The sequence below is a fragment of the Lonchura striata genome, chromosome 1 (genome assembly GCF_046129695.1).
Source record: "Lonchura striata isolate bLonStr1 chromosome 1, bLonStr1.mat, whole genome shotgun sequence".
In the NCBI taxonomy this organism is placed as follows: Eukaryota; Metazoa; Chordata; class Aves; order Passeriformes; family Estrildidae; genus Lonchura; species Lonchura striata.
Window position 1 is genome coordinate 154,695,107 of NC_134603.1, and position 14,331 is coordinate 154,709,437.

At 44.0% G+C, this 14,331-nt stretch overlaps 1 protein-coding gene across 16 annotated transcripts in view; it reads right to left on the minus strand.

The window, feature by feature from the left end:
* The window catches only part of OBSCN (obscurin, cytoskeletal calmodulin and titin-interacting RhoGEF), a 178,449-nt gene that overhangs the window by 131,629 nt on the left and 32,489 nt on the right, over positions 1-14,331 (minus strand). For all 16 annotated transcript variants that reach the window (XM_021537977.2, XM_031503758.2, XM_021537979.2 and 13 more), the window contains exons 10-20: positions 13,987-14,262; positions 13,078-13,353; positions 8,958-9,233; positions 7,569-7,844; positions 6,192-6,467; positions 5,038-5,313; positions 3,881-4,156; positions 3,165-3,431; positions 2,432-2,701; positions 1,869-2,132; positions 294-560 (exon numbers count right to left, since the gene is read on the minus strand). In XM_021537977.2, coding sequence (XP_021393652.2) covers positions 294-560; positions 1,869-2,132; positions 2,432-2,701; positions 3,165-3,431; positions 3,881-4,156; positions 5,038-5,313; positions 6,192-6,467; positions 7,569-7,844; positions 8,958-9,233; positions 13,078-13,353; positions 13,987-14,262 — 3,000 coding nt within the window. The remainder of the gene's footprint in view (positions 1-293; positions 561-1,868; positions 2,133-2,431; positions 2,702-3,164; positions 3,432-3,880; positions 4,157-5,037; positions 5,314-6,191; positions 6,468-7,568; positions 7,845-8,957; positions 9,234-13,077; positions 13,354-13,986; positions 14,263-14,331) is intronic.

A 14,331-nucleotide genomic window follows, 5' to 3' on the forward strand; every position in this document is an offset into this window, starting at 1 on the left:
CCTCTAAAAATGTCTGAGAGACATTTTGAGTTCCCACAGGGAATGGGGTCACACAAACACTGATGGGTAGGCAGAGCCTGGTTTTCATGATAAATAAAATTTGTATTGGTTTGGACAGTTTCGCATTCCCTCTCACTTTGTCATTGTTCTGTGACAACAACAACCCTGCTGACATCAGAAGAAACATTTTCGTGCTTTACATCCCTTGCAGTGACAAGGAAAATTTGTTGCCGTCCAGGTCAGGAGAAGACAATTGCATCCACCCCAAGCAGGGCTGGAGTACCCTCGTGTACCTGTCACAGTGAGCTTCCCCGATGAGTTGATGCCCTCTGCCTTGAAGGAGATGAGTCCTGCATCTTCCAGAGCCACCGAGGAGAGAGTCAGTGAGTGTTTCTTGCCCAGGACACCAAAGCTGACGTTGGGTGCAGGTTTCAGACGAACTCCGTCCTTCTGCCAGGTCCCCTCCACGTCCTCGTGGGACACCTCCACCTCGAAGGTGACAGTCCCTTTCTCAGCCACCTCCAGGGGCTGAAGGCCTTTCACCAGCTTGATCTGCCTCACTGGAAAGAAAGATGGGAAAGTTGGAGATCTCACACCAGCAGCTGTGAAATAGCCTGAGGACTTCCAAAATGGATTATTTCCCCATTGCTCATGCACCTGCCAATTAACTGGTGCCAATTAAACAATCACTTTAATAGGAAATAAAAACCTGTCCATGACCACACCGCTAACATAGCTGCTATTTTTTAAATGGATGCTTTCATGAGACAAAGAGATCAACCAAATATCACAGAAAACACCACTGGCCCCTTTTCTATCAAGGTCTATCATTTTTTAGTAAGAGAAAGAAAAATAAGTCTATGGTAATACTATGCAGTCCTTCAATCAGGATAAAACAAGGTTGGGAGGAAAAAGCTATAGTAAAAGGAAAAAAAAAAAAAAAACTATGACTGGTGCAAAATATGCTGACACCTCACAGGTTGGTGGCCAAAACATCCATGGTTTGGGCGGATATTACCTGTTCCTGTGACAAGACATCCATGCCCTATAATCCAGTAAAATGGATTATTGTTTAAATTTGTATCAGCACTGCCAATTAAAAAAACCCCAAAAAGATGATGAAGTCTCCAAGACCTCTCCAGACAATCTATTCAGTCATCTGATCATTAAAAAGCTTTTTTAGAATATAATCTAAATCTTTCTCACTACACCTGAAGCCCATTATTTCCTGGCATCATGGAGATTGTTCCTTTTCACTTTGTAAGACATGAAACATCCTACGGATTGTTTTCAAGTCCTTCCTCACCTATTATTTAGAACCATCCCAGCATCAGTTGGTGACAAGGACTTTATGGACAAAATTAGACCTATCCTGTGACAATTATTACAAAAAAGATGTAGGAAAGGGATGGAAGTATAGGGCTATGGATGAGGCACCATTAGTTTACCCAAGAGTGAAACACTCTCAGACAGAAAATTTGCTTTTGTAGTTTTTTAGATCTTGACTGAATATAGAGACATTCTGAATGAGATGGTTTGCAGAGAAAAATCAGGGCAATGGATGGCTGAAGAGGGGGTTTTGGTAAAAAAATCATACCAAGGAAAAACACAGAGCATATCAGAGAATGAGAAAGAGAGAAAAGAGAAGAATTTTTCAAGCAGCTGAAAGGTCAAAGCTGGTGGGATGAAGGCAACAGGAACCAGTCAGACATTCTTTGTTCATGGCTTAGCTTTCACCTCCTCTTGGTCATTTGGCTGGTGGCCAAGCCCATGGCTTTGTCCCTGTGTCCCCATGACAATGCAGAGACCAGAATCCACCTCCAAACCCTGCCTGGGGTATTTATGGAACTGAGGATCACTGAACTCACTTTCCACATTGATCTTGGCTTGGGTCTTGTCATCAGGGCTCTCGCAGCAGTAGAAGCCCCGGTCTGCGAAGGAGATGTCCTTGACCACCAAGGTGTGCTTTGTTCCCTCAGCTTTGATCTCTATTTTGTCACTGGGCTTCAGCACAATGCTGTTCCTCATCCACTTCACCTCTGCAGGCTTGTTCAGCTCTACCTCCAAGGTCACTGTCTCCCTCTCTTCAACTGTTTTGGGCTCCAGCTTCTTCGTGAAGGAGATTGAGGCTTCTGCAAGAGAGGAAATATTAGTAGGAATGTAGAAGATCCAGAAAACAGGCTTTGAAAGAAAATTAAACCAGTGGCTCATGTACCTCCAAACACAAAGCATTCTGGGCACTCCTATTTAATGATGTTAAAGCAGAAATTCCCTGCTGCTAACATAGTTAATTAGAGAGAAAGCCACATATAACAACACCATCAGAGAATGGCTTGTGATGGAAAGGACCTTAAAGAACAACTAATTCCAAGCCTGTGTCGTGGGCAGGGTGACATTTCCAGCCTGCCAAAGGGGCACTGCCACCTCTTACCTCTGACTCTGAGGTTGGCTGTGCTTTCCACGCCCTCAGCACTGGCGGTGATTTCAGCTGCATCCTCCAGTGTCAGGTCAGTGATGGTGAGGCTGTGGTTGGTGTCCTTCTGAGAGATCACATATTTCTTGCTGGCTTCAATCTTGGCACCGTTCCTGAGCCAGGTGACCACGGCGTCACTGGGGGAGATGGTGCATTTGAAGACAGCCTCTTTCCCTTCCTCAGACACCACGCTGTTGAGACTCGTGACAAATTTCACCACTCTGGGAGCTGATGGACAGAGGTAAAACATTCAGGAGCATGTCATTGAGGCATGGCATGAGTACCTCCAAACAGTTAAAAGCTTCCATGACTTTACTGGAAGCAGGAATTTGATTATTTACAGTATGTGATGACAATAGCGGATCATCATATTTCCCACGTCTGAGTAAATTTTGTGTACAAAGAGAAGCAAAAAAAGAGGGGAAATAAAATCCCATCTTTTATTTGGGAAAATTAATTCCAGCCTCAAATGCAATATGAAGGTCAATATTAAGAGAGCTGGGCCCAACAGGTCTCACAATCATTATGTTTTCCACAAATAGAGGTTCCACTGACACTGAGAAGGGAGTCCTGCATTTTGTTCTCAACACAGGAGTCACCCCAGACACATGAATAAATTCAGCTTTGCAGGGTTGTAACAGCTGAAGACAAATCCAGGGATCCCTCCACACTGTCACCGTTACAGACATACGTTTGGGGACGATGGTGATGCTGCTCTTGTCATCCCTGGACTCGCAGGAATATTCTCCCTCGTCCTCAGCCCGGATCCCCGTTATCGTCAGGATTCGTTTGATTCCCTCCTCACGGATCTGGAAGCGCTTGCTGGGCTTGATCTCCACACCATTCCTGCTCCACGTCACCTTCCCTTTGGCGTGGCTCAGCTCACAGCTCAGGGACACGCTGCCACCAATCTCAGCTTTCACAGCCTCCAGCTTCTTGGCAAACTTCACCGGGATTTCTGAGATCCAGAAGGGAAAAGTGTGAGGGAGGAAAAGAGAAGAAACCTGTTTAAGAAATTGGTTCTGCCCAACTTCGGAAATAAATAAGGAAACAGATAAAATGGCCCTAAGTATTTGGGGCTCAGCGGAGAGAAAGTCTAACTAGAAACATGGAAGTTCAGGCAGATTCCTTTGACATGGTATTTCCAGATCCCTGTCATTCTATAGGAAACAGGAGGGAAGCAAACACCAGAAGTACCCGTCCTAGGTTTCCATGTTCCAAACTGACCAGCAAAAGTCAAAAACTGGACATTTGGAAGATGGAGAACTTTACTGGCCCATGGTGGGGCATCCAGAGAAGGTGCAACAAGCCTTGAGGTTGGAACAGTTTCCAGAAGAGTTTGGATTTCACTTCCACCATGAGGGAAGTGCAGCTGTTGGGTTGGGCTGTGACCTGGGCACTGCTCACCTTTCACCTGGACTCTGAACTCCTGCTTGTCATCCTTTGTCTGGCAGGTGTAGAGGGCAGAGTCTGTGCTCTCAGCCCCGTTCACTGTCAGCGTCCTGGATGCCCCCTCACTTTTTATCACACATTTCTTGCTCGCCTTGATTTCTGTGCCATCCTTGAACCACCTCACTGCAGCGGTTTCGGGCGTGACTGAGGTTGTCAGTGTGATGCTTTCGTGTTCTTGAACAATGAGAGGCTCTTTCTGGACAACTTTCTTTTCAAATTTAGCCTCAGATTCTAGAAAAGATAATAAACCAGGAAAATTAACAACTTTATGCTCAAATCCTTGACACAGCACTTTTATATGGCTCTCTCTTCAGGACTCACACCACCAGCGCATCCATAACCTGTGTACAAGTTAAAAATCCAGGGAATATGGCTCAATACTTGTGGCTGGTATAATCTTTTCCTGAGCAGGAAGAAAGAAAATGGTCTCTCAGGCAACCCAAAGCTTCTGTTTAGAAAAGAAGCAGAGGAAAGGAAATGAAAATAATTTATATTTTATCTGCTGCCCATAAAAAGCTTGTTTCTTGGAAGTAAAATTGCCTATATAATTATTTCCCTTCCCCTTTTTTGGATCTTAGATAAAATTAAGAAGAGATATTAATGGGCTGAATTTATGGCCTGTTTTCTCTTTGCTTCACTGGCAGGAGGGCTGGAACTCAACCTTTAAGTTTCCTTCCAACCCAAACTATTCTGTGATTCCAGTCCCTTCTTTTTGGCCTCCTTTTTATCTTTTACAACCCTTTGCCACAAAAACAGGCGTTTTTGGGGCACACACAAGCAGCAGACCAGGTTTCCTGAGTCACTTTTCCCCATAGCTCCACTGCTGCTCTTCAAAACTTCCCACATCTACTTTCAGCTCCCCACCACTGAAAGAGGTTGGGTGATGCGGTGTGTGAAAGAGATAAGCAAAAAGCTATGTAGCATTTCCACACCCCCAAAAAAATCCAAATTTCCCATCTCTACACTGCTAGATTAATAATTAATGTGTCATGTGGCTCATTGGTGTTTCTCCAGGGGAGACAGTGGCTGTGCCAAGGCTGCTGTGTCAGGAATATCCAGTTTTCCTCTAAGCCACAGGGGCTGGTTCTTCCCACCACGAAGTGAGCACTCACCAGTTGGTTCCAGTTTGAAGGTCAGCTTCTGGCCTGCAGCCTCACAGACATATTCCCCAGCATCCCTCTTCTCCAGCTGCTCTACCACCAGGCGCCGGGATTTGCCCAAGGTCTCTATTTTGAATTTCCGAGAGGAAACGAGCAGTTTTCCATCCTTGTACCACTTCACTTCAGTTGCATCCTGTGCTACCTCACACGTGAGGGTGGCACTTTCTGTCAGGACAGCCTTCACCTCCTTCTGGACCTTTTCCTGGTTTATAAATGCAGGTTTGGGCTCTGAGCACAGAAAAGGAAGAAAATAATTGATTTCTGTGGAGAGGTTTGGAAAATATTTAGGTTGTCACTTGCCAAAACCAATTGCCATCACTGAGCAGTGCCTATCCTTCTGTGGGGTGGAGTTGCCACTTGGAAAATTGGGAAATAAGAGCCTAGGAAAGGAGAGGACCAAGAGAAGCCTTGGCATCAACCCTACAGTTGCAATCACCAGGTAAAAAATATCTAATTCAAACTTTCCCAAAGAATATCTGTCTTGCATATCACTATAAGCTCCAAAATTCCTTTTACTTAAGATCTCAGACACAAAAAAGCAATTTCTTGGAATATTTCACAGCAAAGGGGCATTTAGCACCTGTCAGGAATAATAAGACATCTCAGAAACCTAAGATCTCAGAAACCTAAGATCTCAGTCACACAACAGCCCAAATTCAGAAAAAATGCTGTTTACAACCCATCTTGAGATGTGCTGGCACTGACACTGCAAATGACAAAACATATTCCAGCCTCTAAATCTTCCAAAACAGGATTGCAAGGCTAACAAGAAAGGGATTCTGTAATGGCTCTTTGCTTTCAAGAAGTTCAATGTACAAGAATCATCCTTTGGGATTGCAGGAATGGAGGGGATCTGAACATTAATTATCTCTATTATATTTATAACAGAGAAATGTTAGACTGGCTAAGAATGAGAGAGAATTTGTACCACGCTAAAGCCAAATATTCTAATTTCCACAAATCCAGGCAACCAAGCACAGAAAATCAACTGAACTCCGCAGGCTGCAAGAAAATCCATACTGTTGCAACTGTGTCTTTGTAGAATAGCAATTAAAATTATTGCTGTATTGGCCTCTACTGAATTGTGGCAAAGAATCTTCTCCTACCTGTGACATCAATCCTGAAGGTGAGTTTTTGGCCAGCAGCCTCACAGGTGTACTCCCCTGCATCTTTCTTCTCCACCTGGCCCACCACCAGACGACGCGATTTGCCCTCGGACTCCACCTTGAACTTCTTGCTGGAGCTGATGAGTTTCCCATCCTTGTACCACTTCACCTCCATTTTCTCCTGGGCCACCTCGCAGCTCAGCGTGGCATTTTCTGACAGTGCAGCCTTCACCTCTTTCTGCACCTTCTCTTTGTTTGTAAACACAACTTCTGGCTCTGGAAAAGAGAGAGAAATCCAGACTTTCTCCGAGATGCGATGTTGCTCAATCCTCTTATCTTGGCTTACAGGTAACACTGGAAAAACCCCTCTGACACGACAGTGCACATCTAAGTCTATCAGAAGAACATGCAAAGGACCTCATAGTGGGGATTTTGTGGTGGGATTTTGCTTATTTTGTGTCTTTTGACAGCAGTAATCTCTCTATGGTTCATAAGAATATTGTCTGGCAGGACCCAGTCAAGGCAGGACATGTTTTGAAGTTAATTGTAAACTATCAAATTTTCAGAGGAAGGAGCTGTTCCATACTGCATTAGAGTCCCATAAAATTGATTTCTTTGATTCTCAGCATGATTCTGCTTTTTCTTAGGTCATTTTGTTAAATGAGAAAGGTGCTAGACCAGCAATGACATGTCCAGGACCCTGTTATTTGTTCTCAGTGCAACCTTGGGAAAAGCTCAGCTCATCTCACATCCAAATGGTGAAATCCCCTTGTTCTCCAGAGACACATCAGCCACAGCACTTGGAATTGGATTGGGAAGCTGTGAGGGAGCTGGGAAGCTGAATCTGTTCTACCTCTCTATGGCCTCAGTAGAGAAATACAACTGGAATGAGTCTCCATGACACCTTCTTTCCTTACTTCCCATTTTCTTAACAGCATAAAGACCTTAATATATATCAAGCCCTACTTCCATGACTCCCTTCAGGCTGAAATGAGCACTTCTAAGGTAAAGAAAAGGAGTGTGGAAATTGTGCAGGCTCTCCACCATGACCCTGCACTGAGAATGAGCTGTGGTGCAGATTTGCTCTCCTTGCACCAAGATGGGAAGAAGGAGATGCACAATCAGTAAATTCTTTTTTACAGCCCTTTTCCTCCAGTAGTGTGTAGCTTCCAAAATTTTCCAGGGATTCAGATCTCTGTTTTAAGAATTTTAATTGTTTTAGAAAGAACATATGAAGAAAACTTGTACCCATTCTAGGCCATGCCAACGAGGTACTCCAAAAATTTGAAGTGTAACACAAAGAAGACTTATAAAATAATGTAAATTTTTCTAAAGCTTCTAGAAATAAGATGTATGGGCCAAAGAATCTTCTCCTACCTGTGACATCGATCCTGAAGGTGAGTTTTTGGCCAGCAGCCTCACAGGTATACTCCCCTGCATCCTTCTTCTCCACCTGGCCCACCACCAGACGACGCGATTTGCCCTCGGACTCCACCTTGAACTTCTTGCTGGAGGTGATGAGTTTCTCATCCTTGTACCACTTCACCTCTGTTTTCTCCTGGGCCACCTCGCAGCTGAGCGTGGCATTTTCTGACAGTGCAGCCTTCACCTCTTTCTGCACCTTCTCCTTTTTGATGAAAGCATCTTCTGCCTCTGCAATTGAGGGTACAAGGGCAGATTTTGAAAATTCACAGGTCCCTTCCCAAATGCACACATCACCTTTTCAATTGTGGTGCTGAAATTAATTTCCCATTCACATTCCCTGCTGCCAGCACCTACTGAATTTTTAACATTGAATTACATCAGCTGCCAGTGAAGGAGTCATTCTCTGGTAGTCCAAGACACAGCCTCAAAATTGCTTTAATTTCCACCACTACCTTTATTCAAAATCTGAAGAAAGTAACAAATCCCAAAATTAAGCAGCACTAAGATGGATGAGGTTTCTCAGAATTAAGTTTCCTGTAATAGGATAAACATTAAATTGCCCAGCCAACCCAAGATTTGCAGTTTACTTTGCCAACAAAACAAATATAGTGTTAGGAAAACAAACTGTGTGAGCCTATTCGTGTCTGAATCTTTATTTCCCAACTATTCTCTAGATGTGCCATCCTCAAATTATTTTTTTGTAATGAATGAAAATTAGCCAACCTCCATTGTATTTGCACCATGCCATGCATCAAAAATAAATCTAATGTATAAACTCTTCAATTTCCTTTAAATTCATCAGGATCCAACTGAAGGATGTCAAGATTAAAAGTTGTCTTGAATATCAAGGTGAAAAGAGCTGGTTTCTTAATTTCCTGCTTCTGAGAACAGTTCTGGCATTTCCATCCAGTTGACAGGGGCCATAATATAAAGGTTTCCTCTACAATAAACTGTATTTCAGAAAGATGGTTTCACAAGAGAATGCCTGTGCTCAGATTTGCTGTGCCCTTTAATTTGTCCAGAAATTACTGCATTCTCTCTTTGCTATCAGTGCATCTCCTGAAGATTCCCAGGGAATTCCCCAGTGATTTTCAGCCTGACCTGAGTTTGGGTCTACAGAAAGCCACTGCATGCTTAGTTTCTAAAAATCAAAGACAGATGTTACAGCTTAAACATAATTTTATGAGTAAACCAACACCAGTTAAGTGCTGGCTCGGCCACTGCCTGTTGAGATGGAGTTTGACAAGCCACATAACTTTCCCCTCATTCAGTTTTTCAGGATGAAAACAGGGATTTCAGTTTTTTCAAGATGTAAAACAGGGATGCAGCACATTCTCTCACCTTTGACATCGATCCTGAAGGTGAGTTTTTGGCCAGCAGCCTCACAGGTGTACTCCCCTGCATCTTTCTTCTCCACCTGGCCCACCACCAGACGACGTGATTTGCCCTGAGACTCCACCTTGAACTTCTTGCTGGAGCTGATGAGTTTCCCATCCTTGTACCACTTCACCTCCGTTTTCTCCTGGGCCACCTCACAGCTCAGCGTGGCATTTTCTGACAGTGCAGCCTTCACCTCTTTCTGCACCTTCTCTTTGTGGACAAAGGCATCTTCTGCCTCTGAAAGATGGAAACATATTTGGGAACATATATAAGATGTAAATATCTTTTGTCAAGAAGTTTTTACTTGTATGAGGTGTAGATGCTGTGCAGGATCTTGGACCTTCCAGCGCTGGCTTCACCATTGGGCATGATGATCTTACAGGTCTTTTCCAATACAATTAATCCAATATAAAACTCTTGTAAGTAACGCAGATTTGCAGTTCTATTTATCTAATAAATAAAGCTATGTACCCTCAAAATATAGTCCATGTAATTATCATCCCTCTTTGACTTGTTCTCATGAACAGCTCAACCACCCTATTTGTAAATTGCTTAAAATGAATATAAAGATGAAATTCTCTTTTGTGTCTTGTTGATATTTCTACTCCCCACATTTAGAACGAGCCAAATACAGCACAATAGTGAGTTGCCACCTCCACTATCACATTATTCAGAGAATTTTAGCAGGTATTTTAGATCAAAACTGGGTGTTGCTCAGAAAATACCTTGTAACCCAATCCCAAAGACAGGACAAAGACAGTTCTCAATATGGAAAAGCACTCGACAAACATTACACATAAAACTAGCATATAAAATTTGAAGTGTATTTTTATTTCCTAAAAAAATCTGTTATTTTCCAGCAAACTGGCCTACTAACAGGAGGTTGCAGCCATGGGGAAATCAGGTTCTGCTCTCAGAGAACAAGAGACAGGATGAGAGGGAATGGCCTCAAGCTGGACCAGGGGAGGCTCAGGTTGTACATCAGCAGGAATTTCTTCATGGAAAGGCTGGTCAGGCACTGGAAGAAGCTGCCCAGGGAGATTTGGAGGTATCCAAGGAACACCTGAACATGGCATTTACTGCTCTGGGCTGGGTGACAAGGTTGGGCACAGCTGGGACTTGATGGTCTGGGAGGGCTTTTCCAACCTCAGTGATTCTGTGACCTGGGAAGCTCTCGGGGATGCTGAGCCACTTCCATCCTCTGTGCTACCACCTTTCTCTCCCCAGTCACCCTCCTGGAGCCATCCTTGGCTGCTCCTGGATGACTTTCTCTCCATCCCATCTGTGCTCTGAACATCAGCAGCTGCCTGGGAGGGTGAGGGGAAGGGGTAAGCTCAGGTCGAGTTCCTCCACTGCTGAGAGTGGCACCACGCGTGGTCCTGGGCCACATCACAGCCTTGCTATAAATATTGCACAGCCCACAGAAAGAGAGGAGTCCTGCAGGGAGCAACACAGAGCAGGAATCCAGCTCAGGGGCTCTGAATTTGAGCTCCTCTGTTTATATTGGCTGTGGAAGGGGTGTGAGGAGACGCTGTTGTCATTTAGAAGACACATGGTCTGTGCTGGGCGATGCAGAGCTCCTCAAATGGACATGTCAGCAGCATTTTGACATCTGAAAGTGCCTGAGCACACACCAAGCTTTGCATTCAAAACTGATTGTAAAAATATTAATATTTAAACTCCCATCTAAAACTTTGAGTGTGAATATTCAGAGTGCATTCAATAGGTTATAAAACAAGTCTGTGTTGACGAGGGCTGTATTTAAAATGCCAGGTTAGCAGAGCAGGAATATTCCAGACTCATATAACTTGTCCTTTGCATTCTTGACCTTTCATATAAACCATTTTTATACTGAGAGGAAGTGTGACTAAAACTTTTAATCAGCTTCCAAAGTGATTTACACCAGTTAATAATTCCTTTTAGAAACTTGTTTTAAATTTAAACAACTACTCAGTGAAGATGACATTTCCAACCTTAAATGAAACTGATTAGTGAAGATACAGTGGAAATGAGGAAAAATATTTTCAGGACGTGAAACTTTCACTGATTTAAAAGATGGATTCCACTGCATACCCTGAATCCTGAAATACTGCAATTTCAGAATCAGCTCTTTTTCTATATGTACAACTCAGTCCCAAGGTGTGCAGCAGCTGATTTTTTTTTTTAATATTAACCCAAAAAACTACAGTGGCATCCCAAAACCCAACACCGAGCATCTAACCTTCAACCTGTCCTTAAACAGGGAAGGCTTTGTGCTTCCAGTGGAGCCCTGGAGTACAGGAGCTCTGAAAAGCTGTCCAAGAGCAAAGGCACCAGGATAAATTAAGACCCAGAAATCCTCTGCACTTTGGGATAAACTAGTGAGAGAAGGATTTCTGCTGCAGAAGAGCCAACCACTCCGAGTACGCATAATCCCTCCTGACTTTCACACTGGATCGTTTTCCAGCCGGTGCTGGACTTGCACGTCGTGTTACAGCTGTTCCCATGAGCAATACAGCAACGGTAGCTAAGGCAGGCTGATGGCACAGGGCAAGGGGTCACGTTACCCTGTGCCACCATGAGGTCACCTCGCTGGAAAGAGAGCTGGAAACCTTCCTGAGGCAGACAGCTCCCTCAGACAGAGATGTTCATGTGCAAAACACTAAATTTCTGTTTTCTGACTGACCTCTGCAGTAACACACAAACCAGCGTCAGCAGCAAACAATTAATTTGGTTTATAAGAATTTTGCCCAGAGAAGCTGTGGCTGCCCCATCCCTGGAAGTGTTCCAGGCCACGTTGGATGGGGCTTGGAGCAACCTTGGATGGTGGGAGGCACCCCTGCCCCTTGGCAGGGGGTGATCTTTAAGGTCCCTTCCAACTCAAATTAATCTGTGTTTTTATGATGGTCTATCAGTGTCCATATTGAATTTTCTCTGGAATACACCTCTCAAATATATCCTTACTTATCCTTCTTTCCTTACCTATCTTCCACTGAAACTGGAATCTCCCTCACCCAAGGAATGAGCTACACAAAAAATGTAAAAGAGCCAAAATGCCCCAGCTCACAGCCTAGGTACGCCACACAGAGTGGAGTCAACAGATTCCAAACACAGTTGTGCCTCTAAACTGCTGATAAAATGCCAAACCTCTGTTTGGTGCTATAAGACAACAGAGGTGAAAATTGCTTCCCTGTTCTGATCACCTCTGCATATGAGACAAGAATTTTAATATTAAAAAAGAAGGATTTGGCTGTAAAGATGGTGGACTGCTATAAATATTAAACCAAACAAACCCTTTCTTAACATCAAATTCAGAAATGATCACTCAGAATGTAGATGGTGTCCACAGCTGTTTGGGGCCTGAGATAAAATTCACCAGATACCTTGTAAAATATACTGAGACCAAAGAAATCAAAGAATCATTTAGGCTGGAAACAACTTGGAAGATCATTGAGTCCAACTCTTCCCCCAGCACTGCCAAGTCCCCTTTAGGCTGGAAACAACTTGGAAGATCATTGAGTCCAACTCTTCCCCCAGCACTGCCAAGTCCCCAAGTGCCACGTCCACACAGCTTTTAAGTCTTTTTAAAAGTGGTGGAGTCCCCCATTCCAGGGATGGGGACTCCACCACTTCCCTGGGCAGCCTGTCCCAATGCCTGACAACCTTTTTGGTTAAGAGCTTTTTTCCTAATATCAAACCCAAAACTCTGGTGGAACTTGAGACCATTCACTCATGTCCTACCACTTGCAAAAAAAGAGGAAGGAAAACAGTGATTTCCATGGAAGAATGCCCATAACAGGAGGAAGAAAACCAGTACTGATGACAAACTAGAAGAGATTTGGGAACACAGTGCCTGCTCTTGAGAAATCTTGTTCACTTCCACAGCTGAGGGAGATAAACAGGGAAGTGAGGAGCTGATATTAGGATATGAACAGGTCAGCTCCAGATCTGCCCAGTCCTACACAACCTCACTGAACCGACAGCTCAGAGCAGCATCAGAAAGTTCTTTAACAGCTTTTATAATACTGAATCAGAGAAAATGTGGGAAAACACCCAGATACAAAGAAAACCAATGAAATGCAACCCAAAATCTGTCTCCCACCTGAGACATCAATCCTGAAGGTGAGTTTTTGGCCAGCAGCCTCACAGGTGTACTCCCCTGCATCCTTCTTCTCCACCTGGCCCACCACCAGACGACGCGATTTGCCCTCGGACTCCACCTTGAACTTCTTGCTGGAGGTGATGAGTTTCCCATCCTTGTACCACTTCACCTCTGTTTTGTCCTGAGCCACCTCGCAGCTCAGCGTGGCATTTTCTGACAGTGCAGCCTTCACCTCTTTCTGCACTTTGTCCTTGTTGATAAATGCATCCTCTGCTTCTGTGGAGTGGGAGAAGTAATTTTAAAATCACGCACAATTTGATGCTGTCCAAAGTGATCAAAGCAAATAAAAAACATGACAACTTCCACATCTCTGGTATTTTTTAATGCTCATACAGGATGTGGGCCTTTCTTGTGCTTGTGGACAACACATCAGCCATTTCTGAGAGAAATTATCCAGTGCCTCAGGATTTCAGCTTCTTCCAATCTCCATAAGAAATCCATTGCTTTGTTCCATAATGTAATGGATACATAAATACCAAATCTCATTTGCCACTGGGACCCATATGGAAGCCTTGTTCAGTCTAGGAGACCTGTTTTCCTACTTCTTCCAGGCTTATTTTTCCCACATATCTGGGAGACAACCTTACCTTTATCCTTATAAAGGCATAGAATGGAATGGAATCTTATCTATCTTCAAATTAGTGGGAAATCAGAAAACACCAAGGGGCACTGAGGGGGATCCATCCCATGGATGAAGATGTCCAGCTGCCAGCATCAGTGTGACAGTTGGTGGTTGATCTCCATCCCTACTCAAAGAAGTTTACGGCTGCACAGAAACCGGAGCCCATAGTGTGGTACATTTTTCATTATTAAGGGACATTTCTGTGATGAGAATGAACAATCTCTCACCTGTAACAACGATCCTGAAGGTGAGTTTTTGGCCAGCAGCCTCACAGGTGTATTCCCCTGCATCCTTCTTCTCCACCTGGCCAACCACAAGATGACGTGATTTGCCCTGAGACTCCACCTTGAACTTCTTGCTGGAGCTGATGAGTTTCCCATCCTTGTACCACTTCACCTCCGTTTTGTCCTGGGCCACCTCGCAGCTCAGCGTGGCATTTTCTGACAGTGCAGCCTTCACCTCTTTCTGCACCTTCTCCTTGTTTGTAAACACAGCCTCTGTCTCTGTAAGGAAACCCCAACAGTCACACACAGCTTCATGCAGTCATTGTCTCTGGTGGTTAATCAAGTTCC